We start from the raw sequence: 21306 nt of genomic DNA on the forward strand, positions 1-21306 counted from the left end.
AATATATATATATGTTCGGATTTCCTGCCTGGCTGCTAAGTCCCTGGCCAGAACAGCTTTATTCATCAACCAATAAAAGCAACACATATACAGAAGGACATCCAATATCATCTCCCCTTTTCTGTCTAATTAAAAAGAATTTTTAACTTTAACATAATAAAATTACATATATAAAAAAGTTATCAAGAATCATTGTTATAATATTTAGTCTATTTGTATTAGGCAAAAATTAAAGAAAATATTCTATCATCTATCTTATCTTTGTGAGTTTAACGTTTCGTATCTAATTTATCTTTTATCATAACTAAGTAACACTATAACTATCTAGACTTCAACTCCATCAAAGATCCCAGAAGGATATAATACTACCTAAGTAAACAGAAAGTACACTGTAAGCAACTTCCAAAGTTTTAGAAACGACAGAGACATCTTGTTGCCCAGACAGTCACCAAAAGTTCTTTTGTAATGTTGGGACATCCATCTTCAGCCTACACGCCCATATATGGCAGACTTTTCAGTGAAGCAGGAAGTTTAAAGATCCATTCTGGGAAGTTGGGTGGTCAGATGTGGCAGGAAGCCACGGGTGGCAGTAGCTCAAACATGGGGTAAAGCTGCACAGTAGGCAGGTAGTTAAACCGAGCCATGTGGGCACAGGCTGGCAGGAAGCTGCCAAGTCGTGGGGTTGCTGGAGGAGTAGCTCAGCTTCGTAGGGCAGGAGGAGGGGGGCAGTGGTGTGGTTTCAGGCCATGTGGGTGCCAAATTGTAGTAGTATCAAAGAGTTCCACAATAGCCCAGAATGGAGTATAGCAAAGGTTTATTATTTGGGGATAAACTCACAGTAAGGGTAGCAATCCACAGTCTTCTGTGTGCACTGGGCTGGAGTTGGGAACTGAATCCAGGAGGGAAAAGTGGCCATGCACGCTTTGCTTTTCGTCTGCACCTATAGTACATGAGACCACACCCAAAGTGGGCCGGTATCTTAATGGTTATTGGCTGAATGAGTTCCCACAACAGTCAGGAGATGTGGATAATACTCTGCTACTTCTGGCAGCCATATTTACAACTAAAAGTTTGGACAGTTAATCCACAGACAACAATGTGATGAAGAAATGATAGCTTTATGGAAAATTATTTATAGAGGTAACTGTGGTAGGCAGAATTCTAAAAAGTTACCCTAAAATTCTTACTTATTGATTATGTAGACACTGTCCTAAAGAAGGAATTAAGTTTACTTATAGACTGTTCTTAAAAGAAGATAAGTGGTGGTGGTTGACACACACCTTTAATCCCAGCAACTGGAGAGGCAGAGGCAGGTGGGTTTCTCACAGAAAAATATCTCAAAAAAACAAAAAATAAAAATAAAAGGGGGTAGGGTTAGACCCAATATGATCTTGTTAGTCAGAAAAGCGGCAGAGAGAAGAGTTTCATCCTGAAAATGGCTTAGCCAGTTACTGATGGCTCCTAAGGTACAAGGACAGGAGAGGGGCCTTGAGAAGCTAAGCCCAATCTCAGGCTGACAGCCCAAAGAAAATGATGACATCGGCTCCTCTACCACAAGTAGAGAGACAAGAGACACCAATATAAATGAATTTGAAAATGAATTCTTAGCCGGGCGGTGGTGGCGCACGCCTTTAATCCCAGCACTCAGGGGACAGAGGCAGGCGGATCTCTGGGAGTTCGAGGCCAGCCTGGTCTACAAGAGCTAGTTCCAGGACTGGCACCAAAGCTACAGAGAAACCCTGTCTCGAACCCCCCCCCCCAAAAAAAGAAATGAATTCTTCCTTTAGCCTTTAGTCCTGAACACAGCTGTTAAAGCCTTAGTTATGAGATATAATATGCAAGGTTTGCTTTCTACTGCTGTGATAAAACAACATAGCCAAAAGCAACTTAGAGAGGAAGTCAAGGCAGGAACTAAAAGAGACACCATGGAGGAATGCTACTTACTGGCTTGCTCAGCCTGCTTTCATATACTACTCAGGACCACCTGCCCGGAGGTAGCACGGACCAGTGGACTGGGTCTCCCACATCAATTATTAATCAAAAAATGCCCCACAGGCTTACCTACAAGAAATTCTGATGGAAGCATTTTCTGAATTGAATTTCCACTTTCCCAATGACTCTAGTTGTAGGGGTACTAAAGAGTTCCACAATAGCTCAGAATAGAGTATATTTATTTGGGGACAAAATTCACAGTAAGAATAGCATGATCCATGTTCTCTGTGTGTGCTGGAAGCTGGGAACTGAATTCAGCAGAAAAAAGGGCCATGCACGCTTTTCATCTGCGATTATAGTACCTCCTTAGACCATGCCCAAAATGGGCTGGTATCAAAGGCTATCGGCTGAAAGAATTCCCACAACACCAGCTTCTGTCAATTTGACCAAAAAAACTAACCAAGATTTGTAGCTTATTGTAATTTGACAATAGGACACCAATACCATTTCCAACAGAACCAAGTAACATTCACCTTAACTCTTGGCCAGAATGTGCCCACAAGTAGACAGATGAAGGTTAGGAAACCTCTCCCTGGAACACTACAGATATGTTAGGTATAGTTAAAGCACAGTCTCTTACACGCACTGTTGATGGTAAGTTCTTTAAATTCTTATCTAAGCACACCTTCCTGTAAATAAGCAACGGTGCTGGGGAAACAAGACAATCTGACTTTCTAATTGCCAGCTCAGAAACTCTCACTTGCTGCTCTGTCTTGAGCAAAGAAAAAAAAAAAGGAAAAAAAGAAAAGGGGAGAGAGAGGGAGAGGGGAGGAAAGACAGACAGACAGAAAAAAGAAAAACACTGACCATTTTGAACACTTCATGGACATTTAGGGAAGCTACAGAAGGTCTAAAGCTGCTTGCTCTGGCTACCGAGAGTGCAGCACCAGCCATGTTGGAGAGGGCAGCACTTCTTTAGTAACTAGCAGAGGGCTTCTGTTGTGATCCATGTAAACTGGATAGTGGCAGAGATAAAGGTCTGTGGCTGGCACAAATGCCCCTTCTGTGGCTCTACAAGTAGGTTGGTTGTTGGGGTCACTTGGTGAGATTAATAAGAAACACCTCACCCTACTGTGCTGCCCTACTGTTGCCAACATTAGGCACCCCCAAATTGTCCCAAGTGGCATTTTCTTATCATTAGTAATACAGCAATGATTATTCAATATAATGTCAGAGATCAAATGATGATTAAGGCGGAGTTCTAGCACAAGAGCCCTTGGTCTTAACTCTCAGAGAGATGCTGCTAGAACCTAAGTTGCAGATTCTGCCCTATTACTATTCTGATAATACAATTATAATGTTCTCTCTTATTTCTTCCACATTTATAAACAAACACATTTTTCAGGTTTTGAACACAAAATCTACCTGGTTTAAATCAAGTAAGGTCAGACCCAGTTTGATGGCGCACACCTTTAATCCCAGCACACAGAAGGCAGAGGCAGGAGGATCTCTGAGTTTGAGGCCAGCCTGATCTACATAGTGAAGGCCAGACCAGCCACAGCTACACAGTGAGATCCTGTCTCAAAATTAAATTAGAATTCTGGTATTGAAAACTTATACTAATTTGCATGGAAGAAAGCGTAGATACAACAAAAACTAGAGGATGAACAGTAATGTATTCTGTATGAGAGGAAGGTACGTTTCAGTGCTATAATTTCTTTCATTGGTATTTGGTTTTCATCAGGTGAAATTTATCAATAAAAGTTTGCTTAATTAAAAATGGTATTCTAAGCTTGGATTAAAAACATGAACAAAGCTGTCAGCTGATATTTCCAAGGGCAGTAACTATGACTTAGGATCCTGCTAGACACAGAAGCACAGCGGTCATTTGCTCTTCCTGTGCCCTTTCCCTCTGCTCATTCCCCACCACTCATTAACTGGCCTTAACTCTGATCTGAAATATAGCCGCTTATATAGCAAATTTTATGTTCCTTAGGCATCATTTCAAAAGCTGATGAGATTTTTTTAAATCAAGTACTTATAGTCAAAAATAAACAAATATTCCATGATGCAATTGTTGCTGACGTGCATGGTTTTACTGCCATTTGCTCTTACATCCTCACCAGTGGCCACACTCTGTAGACAAAGGTACTGGCTTTAGCCCACTGATGCTTTCACTGGCTTAGTGACAGAGTAAACAATTTTAAACATCATTTTCTTTTATCCTAGCCAAGAAAATGTTACTAGTAATATAACAATGGTCATTTAATACATATTCTCAGAAATTAAACTGTGGATTAAGGTAGACGTCTAGGACACCTAGGGCAAAGCTAACAGTGGGCTTCAGGTCTGACGCTACTCTTCAGGTCTACTCCGTTTTCCCCTTTCTTTCCTTCCTCTACCGATCTCCCTACCTTTTGGTGCCCTAATTTCTGACAGGTCAAAATTGAAAACTGATTTAAGAAGAGAGAAAAATATGTTGTCTGACGAGAAATTTAACTTTAACAAGTATCACGGAAGCCACATTCTGCCAGGAAGTTTTCAAACTTAACCCAGAAGCAGGTTATACTGCACTCTCAACTAAAAAATGCACAGCATAGACTTCATGGTAAATAAAGAACCTATCAGGTCTACGGCCCACATGTATCCCAAGATAGGTACAACTGTGACCCAACAAAACAAGACTATAAACCCACTAACAATCAGACTCCTCCAAACCAGATCTTAACTCCTCAAGCCCACTATGGTAGCCAGTATAGTAGTGCACCAGTAATCCTAGCACCTTTGAGACAGAAGCAGAAAGACGAGAAAGGAATTCAAGTAATCCTTGAGTTCAAAACCAATCTGGGCTCAGGAGAACCTTTCTCAAGCAGGATTCTCTATTATGACCTTCCAAAGCCTCCGCTGGACACAAACCTTTATCATCCGCGCCTAATTTCATAAAGAAAACTACAACTGAGCCACACCCTTCCCTCCACGCAAAACTGTGTGAATACTGAGTGTGCAGTGCAGTGAGCTTGGGTGGCATCTGCTCTCTGGGCTTCATCACATTCTTTTAATGCATAGCTGTGACAATGTTTAAGAAAAGTGAGTTCCCGAGGAAATAGTATTTCTTTCCCCTAAAGGTATGGATACTTCTTTTCAAAAGATTTGTTTTATTATTATTCAATTGTGTGTGTGTGTGTGTGATGTGGGAGTGTCATATCAATCTGTTGATTTCATTGGCTGAGCAATAAAGAAACTGCTTGGCTGGCCCTCACAGGTTAAAGCATTGGTGGGAGGATTAAACAGAATAGAGTGCTGGGCAGAAGAGGAAGTGAGGTCAGACTCTGCGCTGCTTCCAGAGGGACGGGACAGCCGCCATGCTCTGCTCTCCCAGGCAGCTGCAACCCACGATGGACTTAGGCTAGAACCTTCCCTTAGAAATGGGCTAGTCCAGGTGCAAGAATTAGCCTGTAAGGGCTAGAGTTCATGGGCCAAGCAGTTCTTAAATGAATACAGTTTGTGTGTTGTTATTTCGGGCATGAGCTAGCCAAGCGGCCGGGGTGTTGGGGACGCAGCCCCGCCGCCGCTCCTATTTCAACATGTGTGTGTGTGTGTGTGTGTGTGTGTGTGAGAGAGAGAGAGAGAGAGAGAGAGAGAGAGAGAGAGAGAGAGAGAGAATATGAGAATATGAGAATGAAGGTGCCGGTGGAGCCCAGAAGGCAGTTTTGAATTCCTTGGAACTGGAGACAAAGGCAGTTGTAAACCACCCTATGGGGGTGATGGGAAAAAACTCGGGTCCTCTGGAAAAACAGCAAGTGCTCTTAACCATGTACCATCTCTCCAGCTCAGGACAGGGTATTTTTTTCAGAAGCAAACTACCACCTGCTTCAGTATCTAACAGATATATCCACCATGTGGCTGAGAACAGCTATGAAAGCAACCTGATACACAATCCTAAACTTACCCAGCATATTTTTTGTTTAAAAGCAATTGGGCGTGTGTGTGTGTGTGTGTGTGTGTGTGTGTGTAATGCTTTTATTTATTTATGTATTTGCAGCTTAACAGCACAGTTCTCAACAGTGTATGCTGTAGATAAAGTCATTTTACAATGTCAAAATGATGTCAGATTCCTTTTTGTATGCTGTGAATATGTTTTATTACCATTGCTTAATAGAGAAACTGTTTGGGCCAATGGCTTAGTAGATTATAGCCAAGTTGGAAGAGATATATATATATAGAGAGAGAGAGTATATATAGAGAGAGTAGAGTCAAAGAGACACAATGTAGCTGCCGAAGGAGAAAGTCTCCAGCCAAAACCTCACCTGGTAAGCCACAGCCTCTTGGCAATACAAGGATTAGTAGAAATGGGCTAGTTCAAGATGTAAGAGCTAGCTAGAAATATGCCTGAATCATTGGCCAAACACTGTTGTATTTAATGTAATTTCTGTGTGATTATTTGAGTCTGAGTGGCCAGGAAATAAATGAGAAGGCTCTGCCTACAAAAAGCTAGATACACCTAAAAGTATTCTCTGCCCGTCCTAGGTTTTATGTTGGCTTACATTTAAAGAGAAGAAGGGTGGTGCAGGGTGGCTTTAATATTATCCAATAACGCATTTTTCTATTTTTGGGATTTCAGATTTACTGTGTCTGACATTATTCATGCTTATGTGAGAAGCCTAAAAAGTTAGGCATGTTCACCAATATCTATCATTGTAGCACTGGGAATGGTGAGGCAGGACAATCATGAATTCAAGGCCAGCCTGGGCTATATAGTAGGACTCTGTCTTTTAAAACATCAGCCAGGCAGTGGTGCTGCATGCTTTTAATCCCAACACTTGGGAGGCAGAGACAAGCAGATATCAGTGAGTTCAAGGCCTACAGAGTGAGCTACAGGACAGTCAGACTGTTACACAGAGAAACCCTGCCTCCGAAAACCAAAATGAAAAAGAAAAAAAGATTCTGTTTTCTATATGAAAAACACATACGCATACGTCAACTATTTTCTCTTACCAGGAACTCAGTTTTACATCTGGTTATCCACAGACTAAAGAGAACATCTGATAAGAAAGAGTCATTTGAATAATGCAATGGAATGGAAAGATCACTGGACTCTTGGCCAACTGTGCTTCAAGGTTGACTCTGCCACGGCTTAGTGCTTGACCTATGTGACCAGGACACCATGTGACAGTCTTCAATGAGAGCAAACTATATGTCAGCCTGTGACTTCGCAGAGGCACTGACGACGATAAACAGGAAAGGACTTAAGCCTCTGCTGCAGAAGAACACAAGCCAAATTATCCCAGACTCTGCTCTTCTTGAAGCAGTTTCTGGAGATTTGTGGAATAGACAATGCTCAAAGGTTCATGCTAAGCATTGAAAAGAATTAGAGAAGAAATCAACATTAAGGGACTGATCATGTTTTAGATACATTCAACCTTGTTGGATAAACAAAATATAAGTAACTATTATATCTCACATGACAAAGTGGCTCAAATAGTACTTTGGATTGGTCATTCTATCTTTCAGTCCTCTTGTCTATGAAAGAGTAAACAGAATGTGTAAATCATGGTGATATTTGATGCCCAGACCTTGTGACAATAAATCCTCACTTTTGGCTTGAAAAATAATAAAGGAGCTCAATGAAGGGAAACCAGATTCTCAGAGAAGGTTATCTAGGAAATACTTTGAGTACTTTGTCTACAAACTTTTCAACATTATGAATATAAACACTCCTATTTTCAGAAAAAAAGTTATTCACAGAGGCTGAATAATGTGCCCAGGATGCAAAGCTAGAACATTTAAGAAGTTAATTGTCTGTTCCTGAGTTCTCCCTTCTTCACTACAAATGTGGCTGACCAGCATGGAGACAGGAGGGATGAAGAAAGCACTCTGGCAGAAAGATCAAAATAAACCCAACATGAGCCAGGCAACGGTGGCACACGTCTTTAATCTCAGCACTCGGGAGTCAGAGGTACGTGGATCTCTGTGAGTTTGAGGCCAGCCTGGTCTACAGAGCTAGTTCCAGGACAGGCACCAAAGCTACACAGAGAAACCCTGTCTCGAAAAACAAAACAAAACCACCCAACATGAAGCTAGAAGAGGAGTAGCAAACTTTAGCATGACTTACAGGAGATAAAGTTAAAAGATCATAAAGAAATTAGAATTTAGGTGGGTAAGAAATGTGTGCTTGATCTTGTAGGTCAATAAAACGGAAGTGAAAATTCTAAGCTGAGAATTAGAAGATGAACAATACATATCTGGGATGGACTGAAGAAAATGTATGGCAATGTACTAAAGGTTATTATTTAATATTCAAACACTTCAACATTTAGTTAAGTTATATACCGTTTCATAGGGCTCTGTAGGCATTTTTTAAAAGTGGCTACTATGGCCTACCAATTCTTAAATAGGTAAGCAACTAATTCAACCTACAAATACCTCTAAAGCAGTATATTCTTTGTTCAAGGGCCATATTTAAAAGTTAAGTAGGAGGGTCAAAGAAAGGGTAAAAACAGATTCTAACTCACAAACCCTTTGCCCAAGAAAAACTTGCAACGAAGTTCTATCTTCACATTTATAGAAATATTCAAAACCTAAAGAATGATAGTGACTTCCATTAGCCCCAGATTCAGTTTCCACTTCAATACAATACATAACTCAAATTCAGTTTCTACTTCAACGCAAAACCATTGTTCCCACCACTAAATGATAAATTTTCCTTCTCTTTCATGTATACAGAGGATGTCTGCCTGTACTAAGGTCTGAACTGGGGAGACTTAGTGCCTTGGGCAACTCAAAAATCACTCTCCTAATTCTCAAGTTATCCATCTCAGTCTTTAGCTGCAGGAAAACGCAACAACATCCTGTAACCTAAAGCGGAGCTGCTTCAAGCTTAAACACACCTGAGACCTAGTATGGGATCATATTCAGCCTTTCAACAACTATCAGGTGGACAATAGCCTAATTTGCCAGTAACGTTCATGCGACTCCGGCCCAACACAGACCAAATACACTTTGCTTCAACTGTCACCAGTGAGGTGATTGTTCACTGTGCAAAGGAGAAATGGTTAAAAGAAGAAATGGGGAGGGTGGGGGTGCAGCTGGGGTTTTCAAAGAGAACTGTAGCAAGTGGAAGAGGGACAAAGGGTGAACCAAAAAACCAATTATCACCTCTTTTCAAAACACACAAGGCGTTGAATAGATGGCCTCCCTCCTAATTCTGCACACCTAACTTTATACTGAACTTTTTAGTTACTCATAAGGAGCACCCAAACTACATTTGTTTCTCTGCAAACGAATTAGAATGTCAATGTCTAAGTAACAGGGTATTCTAATTTAGCTTTCCAAAAGTTGTATTTGTTTCTGCTACTAAAGGCATTCCCAGTCTATGGTCCGTGACTTTCAAACAATCTCGAGGTAAATAATTAAAGCGATTAGGGTGAAAATATTCGCCCAATAAAGAGTGCAGGTGCGGAGAGTAACAGCATGAGGAACACCTCCTTTAGAACACAAACACATACACACAGGACGAGCCAAAGAGCTTATGTCTATTTCTGCAACTCTAAACAACCAACGGCTAGATCTCAAAACCTCAAGCACCTAGCTTTGCTAAAAAGTCAGTTTTACTGTGCCAAACTAGAGGCAAGCCCCTAGCTCTCAACGCAGACTGTAAAGCACAGTAAATTTGTCTGGCCCTTCGGACGACTCACTGAATTTCTGCTGCACCCTAAGAAGGTCTCGTCCTAGAGGCTCCCAGGCCCGGAAAGTCAGAAACCAAGGTCTGCTCCGGCGGCGGACGCCAAAGCACTCCCGGAGGTCCAGTCAATAAGGCCTCTCCGAGCAGCCACACCGACCGCAGCCTCCGCTAGAGCTGCGGGCCCCGGCTCGGCTCACCACAGTAGGCCCAGCGGCGGGCGAGGCTGCCGGACACCGGGCCTACGCTGCGGCCGTGCCGGACGAAGAGAGCCGAGCCCGCTCGCCTGGCCAATGCGGGCCGCGGCGCCCGCTCGCCCCGCAGCCCTTTCCTGTCAGCCCGCAGCCCACCGGACTCACAGCTTCAGCTGCTCGTAGGCCGCCGCCGCCATGGTGCACCAGCGCCTCCTTCCTCTTCTCTCCACCCGCAGCGGGGCCCGACACCACCTCGGATACGGTTACGGCTCCGGCGCGGCCGCTCTCTAGGTGCGGCAGCCCAAGGAGCCTCGGCCTGGTCCCACCCCCTCCCGGGACCGCCTCTCGGGAGAGCACGGAAGCCCGCGGCGGACAAACCAGTGCGCCAGCCGGGACCGCCGAGACACGCCTCCGACGCACGGATTGGAGCGAGGCAAGAACGTCGTGACGTCGCCGCCGGAGATTGGTGCAACGCGCTGCGGTGAGAGGCGGAGTCCCGGTTGTGCTGCTCTGAGCAGAGCGGCTCAACGAACCGACAAGAAGGGAGAACTGCAGGCAGGAAGCCTGTTGAAACTGCGTAATCGGAGATCAGCCATCGCGGAAAGAGGCCCTTCAGCACTGGGCCAGTGGCGCAATGGATAACGCGTCTGACTACGGATCAGAAGATTCTAGGTTCGACTCCTGGCTGGCTCGTAAAGTGCCTTTTTTCCCCCCCTCTCTACATAGTTGAATGTAGCAAAGCCGCCTCAAAAAGGATCGTAGTTAGAGTATCAAGGTCAAGTATCTTAAATTTTAATGCTACACAAAATACTGCTTTTTTTCTTCTTTTTATTTGCCATATTTGAAACCCAGGATTGTCTAAAACGGTTTGCAAATTTCCTAGCGCCCCCGTTCTTAAAGCTGCTCAGGAGTCTGTAAACCAGTACAGTTTAGAAAACACTCCTGAGAGTGGAGGTTCGCAATCAGGGACGTGCGTGGCCGAAGGCTCCCTGCAGGTGGAACACAAGGCGGCACTGACGCGAGAAAGGCGCTGCTTCGGCTCTGCAGCGCAATGGCGGGGCAGAGGACCCGGGAACTCTACAGGCGGCCTTGGCTAGTTCTGCCTGCAAAGACAACCCGGCCTCCATTCCACAAGGAAACCTTAAAACTTCAGGGACTTCACAGTAAGAGACCCAGAAAAGCGAGCGCATGACGATTCATTTTATGCGAGACCAGAGATAGTTGTGACCGAAAGGGGCGCAGCCTATTCATTTAACTAGTCATTCGATGATTAAGTCCTAGATAGCATAACCTAACACCCCAAGAGTTTATTTAAAATGTGCCAAATACAGGAAATTGTTGGGGACAGAAATAGAGCCGGGACAAGGGGTGTGACTCACTCTTGCAGCGCTGACTGACCTGGATGTAGACTAGACTGGTCCGGAACTCAAATGAGACCTGCCTGCCTCTGCTTCTAGAGCAAGACAGCAAACCCGGCTTCTACATTGTGGGGGTTTTGTTTGCTTATAATGAATTTATGGTGGCTTTTGCTTTGGTTTGTCCTTAATTTGTGTGTGTGTGTGTGTGTGTGTGTGTGTGTGTGTGTGTGTGTGATTTAAGGTCACCATTAAATATTCCTTGAAGATGTTACATAAGAAAACTAGGTATTTTAAGCATAAATTTTATCGTGGAGATGAGTTGTTGCCAGTTTTGACACTTATAAAATGACACTGGCTGGGCGGTGGGAGCGAACACCTTTAACCCCAATGCTGAGAAGGCAGAGGCAGGCGGATTTCTGTGAATTTGAGGCCAGCCTAGTGTTCAGAGCTAGTTCCAGGGCAGCCAGGGGTGTTACACAGAACCCTATGTCCTCCACCACCTATCTCCGCCCACCCAAAAAAAAAAAAAAGGAGGAGGAAAGAGGAAGGACGATAAGATTTGGATGTCTTCCATTTGTGTGTTTGGGGGGTTGTCTTATATAAGACAGCAGGCCTTTACCTGGCTATGGAAGATGGAATTGGAACTCTAGATTCTACACGCTCCCAAATGTTGAGATTACAACCATGCACCCACACCTGACTCAAATGTTCTTGCTTTAAGATGTTCTATTTGGGTTAGCCAGGTAGACATTTTAAAAGTCCATTTCCTAAGCATTTAGGTTTTTGGTAGATATTTTCAAATCGCTTTGTGGAAGAACTAAAGCAATATGCCTCCTGTCGCCAGCATGTTTCCACACATGCTAAAAACATTAGACATTTTTACATACATATAAATTAGATATTCAGGTCTTACATGGCAGCATATACCTATAATACTACAATTGGAGAGACAAGGGTATTAATTTTGGGGCCCTGTCTATAAATAGATAAATAAATAGGGCATTAACATACAAATATAGTTATAAATTGTAGTTTCTTTGCAGTTATAAGTGAAAAACTCTACTCCCTTTTTATTTCTATTTCTTGGCCTGATGATTATTTTCTCTTGGTGTATTCAATTTTTTTCTCACTAACTTGAGCTCTAAAAATATTAATTTCCACTTTGTGTACATGTGTATGCGTGCACATGCACTTGAGTGCAAGCGCTCCAGAAGGCTAGAGATATGAGATCCGCCTGGAGCTGGCTGGATGACATCCACCAAGGCAGGTGCTTGGGACAGAACTCGGGTCCCCTGCAAAAGTATAGTAGCTCTTTTGTTGTGTACAGTCTTTCTGCCAGTTTATCCTTGTTTAATTTTTCACTCATATAATATTCACTCATATATAGATCCTTTTTAAATTGTTTTGTGCTTGTATTACTTTTACCATAATCTGCTTATACTTTATCTTGATCATTTTGATGTAACTAAATCTTGCAGTCTTAAAACCTGTCAAACTGATCAATCACTCAGTGTTTCTCTAAGCATTTTATTTAGGAGGTGGTGGCGCATCTCTTTAGCCCCAGAACTAGGGAGGCAGACACAGGTGGATCTCTGTGAGTTCAAGGCCAGCCTGGTCTACAAACCCAGTTCCAGGACAGCCAGGGTCACACAGAGAAACCCTTGAAAAACAAACAAACAAACAAAGTCGACACCTACAGTGTTACCCTATTTTTCCAGAAAAAGAAACTAAACTTAAGGTCATGAGCTCTTGATTCCAAAGCCAGCTAAGCAAGAGCTGAGTGAACCCCCAGAGGTCCGAGGTCACAGCTGTTCAGTATGTCACCTTATTTCCATCCCTGATTATCCCTCAACTCACCAGCTCTGGGCTCACTGGTCATTTCCTCTCTTTTAATAAAATGGGAATTTAGTTTGTATCCTGCTTCATAAGGCTTTAGAAAGAATCCTTCCAGTTGATCAACCACTGCCCTGGCCTGCAGAGCTCCTGCTCAGCCTCTCTAACAGGTACAGACTCAAAGTCTGGCCTTTCTTTACCAGCTAGGATTATAAATTAAGGCCTTTGTGAACATGAAATGAGACTGAAAGACGGGAGAGTAGTTCATACAGAATTAGGCATTTTTCGGTGTGCCTGTGCACATATGTACATATGCATGTGAAGTCAGCGATCAGCCTCAGGTGGTCTTGTCAGTTGCTGTCCACCTTATTTTCTCTTCTGCAGTGAGAAGTTCATCATACATTCTGGCGAGACTGGCCATATCTGTGCCTGTTGAAATATGAAGCGGCGGGGCTGCGCCCCCAACACCCCAGCCGCTTGGTTAGCTCAAGCCCGAAATAACAACACACAAACTATTCATTTAAAGAACTGCTTGGCCCATGAACTCTAGCCCTTACAGGCCAATTCTCACACCTGGACTAGCCCATTTCTAATGATGTGTGTAAGCACCCCAAGGTGCGCTTACCGGGAAGAGTCTAGCCTATGTCCATCCTGGTGTCTCTGCTCTAGAGCAGAGCTGTCGAGTCTACCCAGGAGAGCTGAGCATGGCGTCTCTGCTGAGCTGTAGGGTCTCTCCGGGAGCAGAGCAGAGTCTGACCTCACTTCCTCTTCCGCCCAGCATCCTATTCTGTTTATTCCACCCACCTATGTTCTAAGCTATGAGGCCAAGCAGTTGGTTTATTACTTAACCAATGAAATCAACAGATTGATATATGACACTCCCACATCATGTGCCTGTTTACACGGAACAAAGGATCACTTAGTACAATTTTTTCCATTACAAAGTTACTTCAGAGGCTACCTGAAAACAAAATTAGGACTGATTCTTAGCCAAGAAAAATACAAAAAGAAAGAAAGAAAGAAAGAAAGAAAGAAAGAAAGAAAGAAAGAAAGAAAGAAAAGAAACTGATTTTCTGGAAGATTTTTTTTTCTTTTTTTGGGAAGTGGGGTTCAAGACATGGTTTCTCTGAGTAGTTTGGATCCCGTCCTGGATCTCACTCTGTACACCAGGCTGGCCTCGAACTTAGAGATCCACCTGCCTCTGCCTCCCCAGTGCTGGGATTAAAGGCGTGAGCCACCACTTCCCAGCCCTGGCAGTTTTCATGTATGTGCAGCTATGTATGTCTGTATGCATGTAGAACCCAAACGACAACCTCAGTATCCACCTCCTTTCAAGCAAGGTCTTTCAGCCTGGGGCTCACTAACTGGGCTAGACTAGTAGGCCATCAAGCCCCAGATATCTGCTTGTCATTGTCTCCCCAGAACTGGGACTACGAGAGAACACCACTGCATCTGACATTCTTAAACAAATTATGAGAATTGGCCTCAACTCTTCATGAAAACACTTTACTGAGTTATCTCTCCTCCTAAGATAGTTTTGTTGTTTTTGTTGTTTTGGTTGAGACAGGGTTTCTCTGTGTAGCCTTGGCTGTCCTGGAACTCACTCTGTAGACCAGGCTGGCCTCAAACTCACAGAAATTCACCTTCCTCTGCCTCCGGAGTGCTGGGATTAAAGGTGCATACCGCCACCGCTCAGTCCTGAGGGTTTTTACAAATGTATTGTACAACCAACCATAGTTTGCAGTGAAGTCTAACAGTGTTGTTTGCAAGGAATCTATCTGGTAGACAGCACTTTCACTGAGTGAGAAAAGGGTACTATAGAACAGTATCTAATACATGCAAAGGACTGTAGATTCTGAATCTTCTCAACAATCCTGTTTTGTATTTTGTGTGACTGAAGGCCATGCAAACCACGCCGTGGCAGTATTTTAAGGTGTTCAGAATGCTTTTGAATGTTTTGATCCTTCTGCCCGCCACCTGGATTCAGCATTGTATCCTCACAGGACTCAGCTGAGAGGAAGCTCACTTAGGCACTAGCCAGGAGAATGGAAAGCCCTGTTATGCTGTTAACAGGTAGCCAATAAGTCAGTCAGGGCTGAAGGTTCTTCTGAAACCTAAGGGCAGAATGAGAAAAGGGAGGGCAGAATCTAGACCTGGGGCTGAGATCAATCTCCATCTCCTTAGTTTTATCCAAAGTACAAGCATTGTACAGGAGTCTTGAAAAAGCTAGTTCTCTAACTTTCAAGCCAGAGTATCCCAAGTTCCTGTGTTTTCTTCCTACATGCTTATAAGTATAATCTCCCTACAGCTCTATGTGGCCAAAATTTACAGTACATTTTAAATCCCAGATAAGTGGACGTCTCTTCCTGTCCCGAGATGGAGAAAACAACGAAGAAAAGACCCCTGGAGAAAACAATCCTAGGGCTTCTAGAAAGTCTGCAAATTCCTTTATTGTTCTTTTTCAATAATATAAAATGTGTTTGCAAATACATCTGTATCACCTCAATCAGGAATTTCATTTAAAAAATCAATCACAGAGTTTTAAACTGATTATTCAATTTGACAACAAACACCCTATACTTCTGACATTGATTCCAATGAAATTTTCCTCAATCATGTTGACTCAAAACCAGCACCTCAAGGATGGCAAAGATATACTGGCTCATTTCCTTTCCCTGCCAGCTTTGCCAAAGACAAACTAGATAAGTTGAAGGGAAGAAAGGGGCCTGGCTTCAGGGTCTATCTCCTTAGCCCCATATATTCCTAATTTTGTTGTTGTTTGTTTGTTTTAAAGGGGGTATTTCTAGAACAGGAAACAAGGAAGTAACATCTGGCTAAAAGATACCAACAGAATGAACCTTATAAAAAAAAAATAAAGATTGTCCTGGTCGCCCACGCCAGTTTTGAACTTCTCACAGGCAACGGAGGCCAGCAGGATCGAAACAGCCTACGTGTAGAGCTGGGGCCCAGTCAAGAGTCCACATTCACCCATGGCGGGGCTCCACTGGCCGTGCTTCATCACCCACGCCAGCTGCTGGGTGCCCAGCCTGACGGGCAGATGTGAGATACTGCAGCCCTTCCTGCCACGAGTTGTGGGGCACTCCGTGAAGATACAAGGACAACTGGAAAACCATTTTGTTTGTGGTTTTCCAGTTTCTCCCATTTGAACTGACCTCTGGCCGCAGGAAGTGATAGGCAGGGTTAATAATGTTCTTTAGTGCTGGGTGGATTTTTATTTTTTCTCTTTAAAGTTTTTTGAGCGGGGCCAGGGCCTCCGGTGTTGAGGATAGTCTTGAACTCCTGCTTTACAAACCAGTCTCCCAAATGGCGGAAGGACAGGCGCCCACACATCCAGCCTAGAAGTGGTCTTAACATTTTGTCAGTGTGTGGTCTCCCTCTTCGCGCGGCTACCCCAGGAGCCAGCATGCTGATTTCAGCTGCATCTAGTCTTGAAAGGCCTTGCTTTGCAACTATACTGCTTAGCTGCAATAAAGAGTGGAAATCAGCCACTGCTGATACACCAACAGTCTCCAATATGATGGGCGGATTCCACCTAGATCCATGATTTAGTGAAAACTATCTGTGAGGTATGTTTTGTGTGTGGAAAAAAAATGTGGAGAGAAATAATGAAGGGGGAAAAAACAGTAAAAAGCAGTGTACCTTATATTGGTTTCTTCAAACCGTATGAAGGTGCTGAGAAGTGGGCAGGAGAGAGAACCCTGAAACAAGCTCAGGAACATCCTCAGGCACTCCCTTCCTCTGGTGCTAGCTTTGAGAACTCACACGAAACCCTCCTTTCAAAAGGAGCTCTCTTCCAGGATATGGGGCTCATGAGAGGCTGAGGCTCACCTCAAGACAGCAACTGCAATGTCAGACTAGAGGAAGTAAACACAGCACCAAGAAGTGTCCAGGGGGCTGGTGCCTGCACCAGTTCTCCCAGAGCTGGCTGTGTGAGACAGGGCAGGCTTCTGCCACAGCTCAGCTGCCTAAGAAGTAGGAGGAAAGGCAGAGGCACACCGGGGAGACCCAGCCTCCCGGATGTCAAAGCTTGGCTCTGGTTTACCAAGCTAACTCCAAGGATACAAAGCTGCTCATCCCATCACTGCCTCTCTAGCAACACTGTGAAATGTGCTCAATCCAAAGCCTGTCCCCAGGAAACACGAACCATTTCCAGGGAGTAGGATGTGTCCAGTTTACACGGGCACAGCCTTGTGTCATATGCCTCGTGCAAGCAGAGCATCTTCCTGAGTGGTTTAGTGAGGGTACAGCAACGGGGAGAAGCACTGGGAAAACACACAGACTTGATGGGGAGTGCACACTGCTGTGGTTGAAAGAAAGGTACCCTTCACACACACAGGAACTCGACCCCTGTCCCTCCCTGGGCAGCCCTGGCCCTGCATCCCCACTGTGTCTCTGGCTAGAAGTGGTGCTGGTGGACAGCCGCAGGTGAGGGTCCTTTCTCCAGCCTCTTGACATGGCAGGAGTGACAGAACAGGCGGTCCTCCAGCGGGTAGCAGCGGTGTCCATCCTCATCATTGAGCTCTAGACCACAGTCCTGCAAGGAGGCAAGAATGTCATGAGAGGAAAACAGACTGCAAGGGTAACACGAAACCACAGCCCACCAACTCAGCAAAGGATGCTTCACAGCTGTGGGCAGCGGCCATCCAGTGCTGCCATCTAGTGGACTGACTGGAACTAAGATGTGGCTTCACAACAAATACATACCAGGCTTCCAAGGCAGAAGACACAACAAAGACTGAAAAATATCTTATAGTTTTTATATGGACTACAGGTTGAAATAATAACATCGTGCATCTTATGGGTTGGTTAACTAATCCCACACTCCCCCCTCTGTTGAGTTAATAGTGTCTCATGTAGTCCAGGCTTGCTGTGTCATCTGTAGTCAAGGAAGACCTTGAACTTTAGATCCTCCCGTCCCAGCATCCTAAGTGATGGAGTTACAGGTATGAACAACCACTCCTAGTTTTTGAAATGCTTCATTCTGAACCCATGGTAGGCAAGCACTCTACCAATAGAACCACATCACCAGCATCCCCAACCTGTTTCTTCCAACTATTCAACTATGGCTAGAAAAGGAAGAGACACACATAATTTCAATTGTGGCACTCATATTTTTTGTTGTTGTTTTGATTTTTTGAGACAAGTTTTCTCTTTGCAGCCTTGGCCATCCTGGAACTTGCTCTGTAGACCAGGCTGGCCTTGGCCTCAAGAGATTTGCCTGCCTCTGCCATCGCCGCTGGGTGAGGCACTTGTATTTCTAATGGTCAACCAGGGTCATGAACGTGCAGAGAAGATTGTTAAGTCTTCACTGTCTTCTCCAGACTCATGATGTACCACCAGCGTGAGCCCATCTGCTTCTTCACTGCTAGCAGTAAGACCCATCCACATGCTACCAATACTCGCTGCTCTCCCGACCTACAAGACCACAAGTGAATGGAGTCTAATTGTAAGGATGAATCCACTCGGTGTGGCTGGAGCTGGTGCAGTGACCTCTAGCTTTTCTTGCAGTCATGCAGCACCTACGGATATCACACGGGGCACAGACAGCAGCCCCCCCCCCCACACCTTTATACCCACCTTGGGTATAATCTCCTGGATTTCCAAGGCTCGGTTCAGACAGAAGCTTCTGACAGACAGAGCCTTCGGTACCCAGGATGGAAGATCATCTCCCCCACCCTCACCACCCTCATTATACCCCTAAGTGACGGTCTGACTCTGAGCCCCACACTACACAAAATTCCGAGTTCTATAGCTTCAGGGATGACAACTGCAAGCTTCAGAACTTTCTAGTTTTGAATTTGCAGAAAATGACATAGACCTCCACCCAAAACATCTGTTATTACCCCCATAAATCAGCTCCTGGAGAACAGACCTCAGATTTGGTGACCACATAGTCCCATGACACAGGAGGCCTTTAAAGGTAGGCTCTGGGGATGGAGATGGGGGGCCTACCTCACAGTGGTAGCACTCCACGTGGTAGTCTCTGTCCATGGACACAACACGGATGGTCTCATCTGAGCCCTGGGACAAAAGAAAAGCAAGACATGCAAAGAGGCCAGTTAGAATTCCATGGATTACCACCAGCAATAGGAAAGGGTAGAAGAGATGGTGGGATAATAGAGAAGGCCTTTGGGGAGGGATATAAATCAAGAGTGAATACTAAACACTTATAGGAAAAGACCAGATTCAGTCGATGGGAGAGTAGGGCCGGGGCAGTGTCAGAGACACTACCCAAAGAAACACCAATGGCGACGTATCTTTTTCTTTTCTTTTGTTTTTTTTTTGCATGTGTGTCTATACATGACTGCATGTGCACAGGCACACACAGGTGTGCACATGCATGTAAAAGTCAGAGGCTTATGTTTGGTGTCTTCCTCCTCCATTCTCTATTTTACTCACTGAGACACGGTTTCAGGGATATTTATTTTTAAAAGGTGAATAAAAGACAAGTATTCTCTTGCTCTAATCTAAGAGTTTGGCCTGGTTCTTGGGACAAACAGGCACAAGAAGCACACGGAGCTAGGAAGCCAGTGCAAAACAAAGGGGTAGTACTGGGCACTGGAGGGTTACCCTGAAAGGTGTAAGAACAGGTTACAGGTCTTCTGAGTGAGTCAAGAAGACCTAGGAGCAGATATAGAAAAGCATCTCACCTCTGGTGGAAGGATGGGAAGCCCACAGGCTGCGCACTTTGGGGCCAGCACCCTGCAGGAGAAAAAGAAGGAACACAGTACACACTTGTTATCAGAGTATGAATGCCAACAAGGGCCTGCCAGGGCCCTCCATGGCTAGCACTCAGGGTTATGTGGCCCTGGGCTCACTTTTTGGAATATGAACATTATTCCTGGCTGCTACAAGACCATCTGGCTGCTTCCTGCTCCCCTAAGAATAAAGATGAAGCTGGCTGTTTGCTCCCGTCACAGCTGGGATGGTCGAATAAGCAGAGTGGTAGGAGCTAAGCCTGACTTGGTGCCTGGGGAAATTGGGCAAAGCTGGAGTCATGGGCTTGCTGGATTCCTCTGATTACAGTTTTGTGTTCTGCTTTATCACCAAACAAACTTTTAAAGAGTTCCTACAACCTTCCATTCTGCTGAGCTCAGTGGGGCCTGTGTAAGGTTGCCATCTACTCCCTTCCTCTTTCCTTACTTGTGGTAATCCCGGACACAGTAGATCTTGTTCTCGGAGTCCACGGTGAAAGGCACCCCATCCAGACACTCATTACAGATGACACAGCGGAAACAGCCAGGGTGATAGGACTTCCCTAGGGCCTGCAGGATCTGAGGACACAAAGGAAAAAAACTCAGAGATGAAGGGAAGGAAGGAGCATGAGGAAAGAGGAACACGTAAGTTGAGGGGCCACACGCACAGCTGCACCATAGCACAGGCTCCACCTAGCCCAGAGTTTCGCCTGAACAGAGGTCAAGAGAGGGCTGGTCTGCTCGGCCGTGTGGATAGGAGAGGATCAAACAGGGACCTTCGCAAATTCTCAGCTGCCGAAGGGGAGGCAATGAGAAGCTCCTGTCTGATCCCACTCATAGCAGAAACTCGTTCCTTCCTAGAAAGCCACGCTAGGCAGGGCTAACCCTGTCCTGGGATGAAAACTTCTGGGTAAACCAGCTAAAAAGAATCTATCCTGATATGGAAAGCAGCAAGCATTCCAGATGGAACTTGGAGAGCTTGGACAAAACCTCCTAACACTGACTCCTGGGACCCCTTCCATTCAGCTTTGATTCTACAGTGTGACAACCTAGACACCTGGCCGGAGCCCTGATCGTCTCAGATCCAAGTGTAGCAGACTAAGTCCCTTTGCTGGGTTGTTTTTGTTTGTTTGTGGGTTTTTTGTTGTTGTTGGTTGATTTTCGAGACAGGATTTCTCTGTAGCTTTGGAGCCTGTTCTGGAACTAACTCTTGTAGACCAGGTTGGCCTCAAACTCACAGAGATCCACCTGCCTCTGCCTCCTCAGTGCTGGGATTAAAGGCATGCACCACCACTTGGCTCGTGTGCTACCACCGCCCAGTGTTGTCCTTGTTTTTAAAACAAAATGAAGGAAAAGACCAAAGGGCTTTCCCTTCCTCTCTGTGTCATTTGATTTGGGTGTGATGCCTTGAACTACCAGAGCCTTTCTGAAACAAAATATTAAGACACAGAGGAGAGGAGGGCAAACAGAGAAAAGGGAAGTCCAGAGGAGGGGAAGGGAGGAGAGGGGAGGAGGGATGAGAGGGGAGGAGGAGAGGAGGGCAAATAGAGAAAAGGGAAGTCCAGAGGAGGGGAAGGGAGGAGAGGGGAGGAGGG

At 44.8% G+C, this 21306-nt stretch overlaps 2 protein-coding genes and 1 non-coding gene across 3 annotated transcripts in view; 1 reads left to right on the forward strand and 2 right to left on the reverse strand.

Moving 5' to 3' along the window:
* Sacm1l (SAC1 like phosphatidylinositide phosphatase) overlaps positions 1-10141 on the reverse strand; it is a 55034-nt gene extending 44893 nt beyond the window's left edge. Inside the window, exon 1 of the mRNA XM_050141436.1 lies at positions 9970-10141. Coding sequence (XP_049997393.1) covers positions 9970-10001 — 32 coding nt within the window. The 5' untranslated portion in view covers positions 10002-10141. The remainder of the gene's footprint in view (positions 1-9969) is intronic.
* Positions 10142-10424: 283 nt separating this feature from the next.
* Trnar-acg (transfer RNA arginine (anticodon ACG)) lies at positions 10425-10497 on the forward strand. Its single transcript has one exon. It is a non-coding gene; the product is annotated as a tRNA-Arg (tRNA).
* A 2215-nt stretch (positions 10498-12712) lies between these two features.
* Positions 12713-21306, reverse strand: part of Limd1 (LIM domain containing 1) — a 55834-nt gene continuing 47240 nt past the window's right edge. The window contains exons 5-8 of the mRNA XM_050141593.1: positions 20160-20290; positions 19667-19718; positions 18969-19037; positions 12713-17550 (exon numbers count right to left, since the gene is read on the reverse strand). Of these exons, the coding sequence (XP_049997550.1) occupies positions 17413-17550; positions 18969-19037; positions 19667-19718; positions 20160-20290 (390 nt within the window). The 3' untranslated portion in view covers positions 12713-17412. The remainder of the gene's footprint in view (positions 17551-18968; positions 19038-19666; positions 19719-20159; positions 20291-21306) is intronic.

Source organism: Alexandromys fortis, unplaced genomic scaffold, assembly GCF_014885135.2.
Source record: "Alexandromys fortis isolate MF-2015 unplaced genomic scaffold, M_Fortis_MF-2015_v1.1 scaffold_44, whole genome shotgun sequence".
Classification (NCBI taxonomy): domain Eukaryota; kingdom Metazoa; phylum Chordata; class Mammalia; order Rodentia; family Cricetidae; genus Alexandromys; species Alexandromys fortis.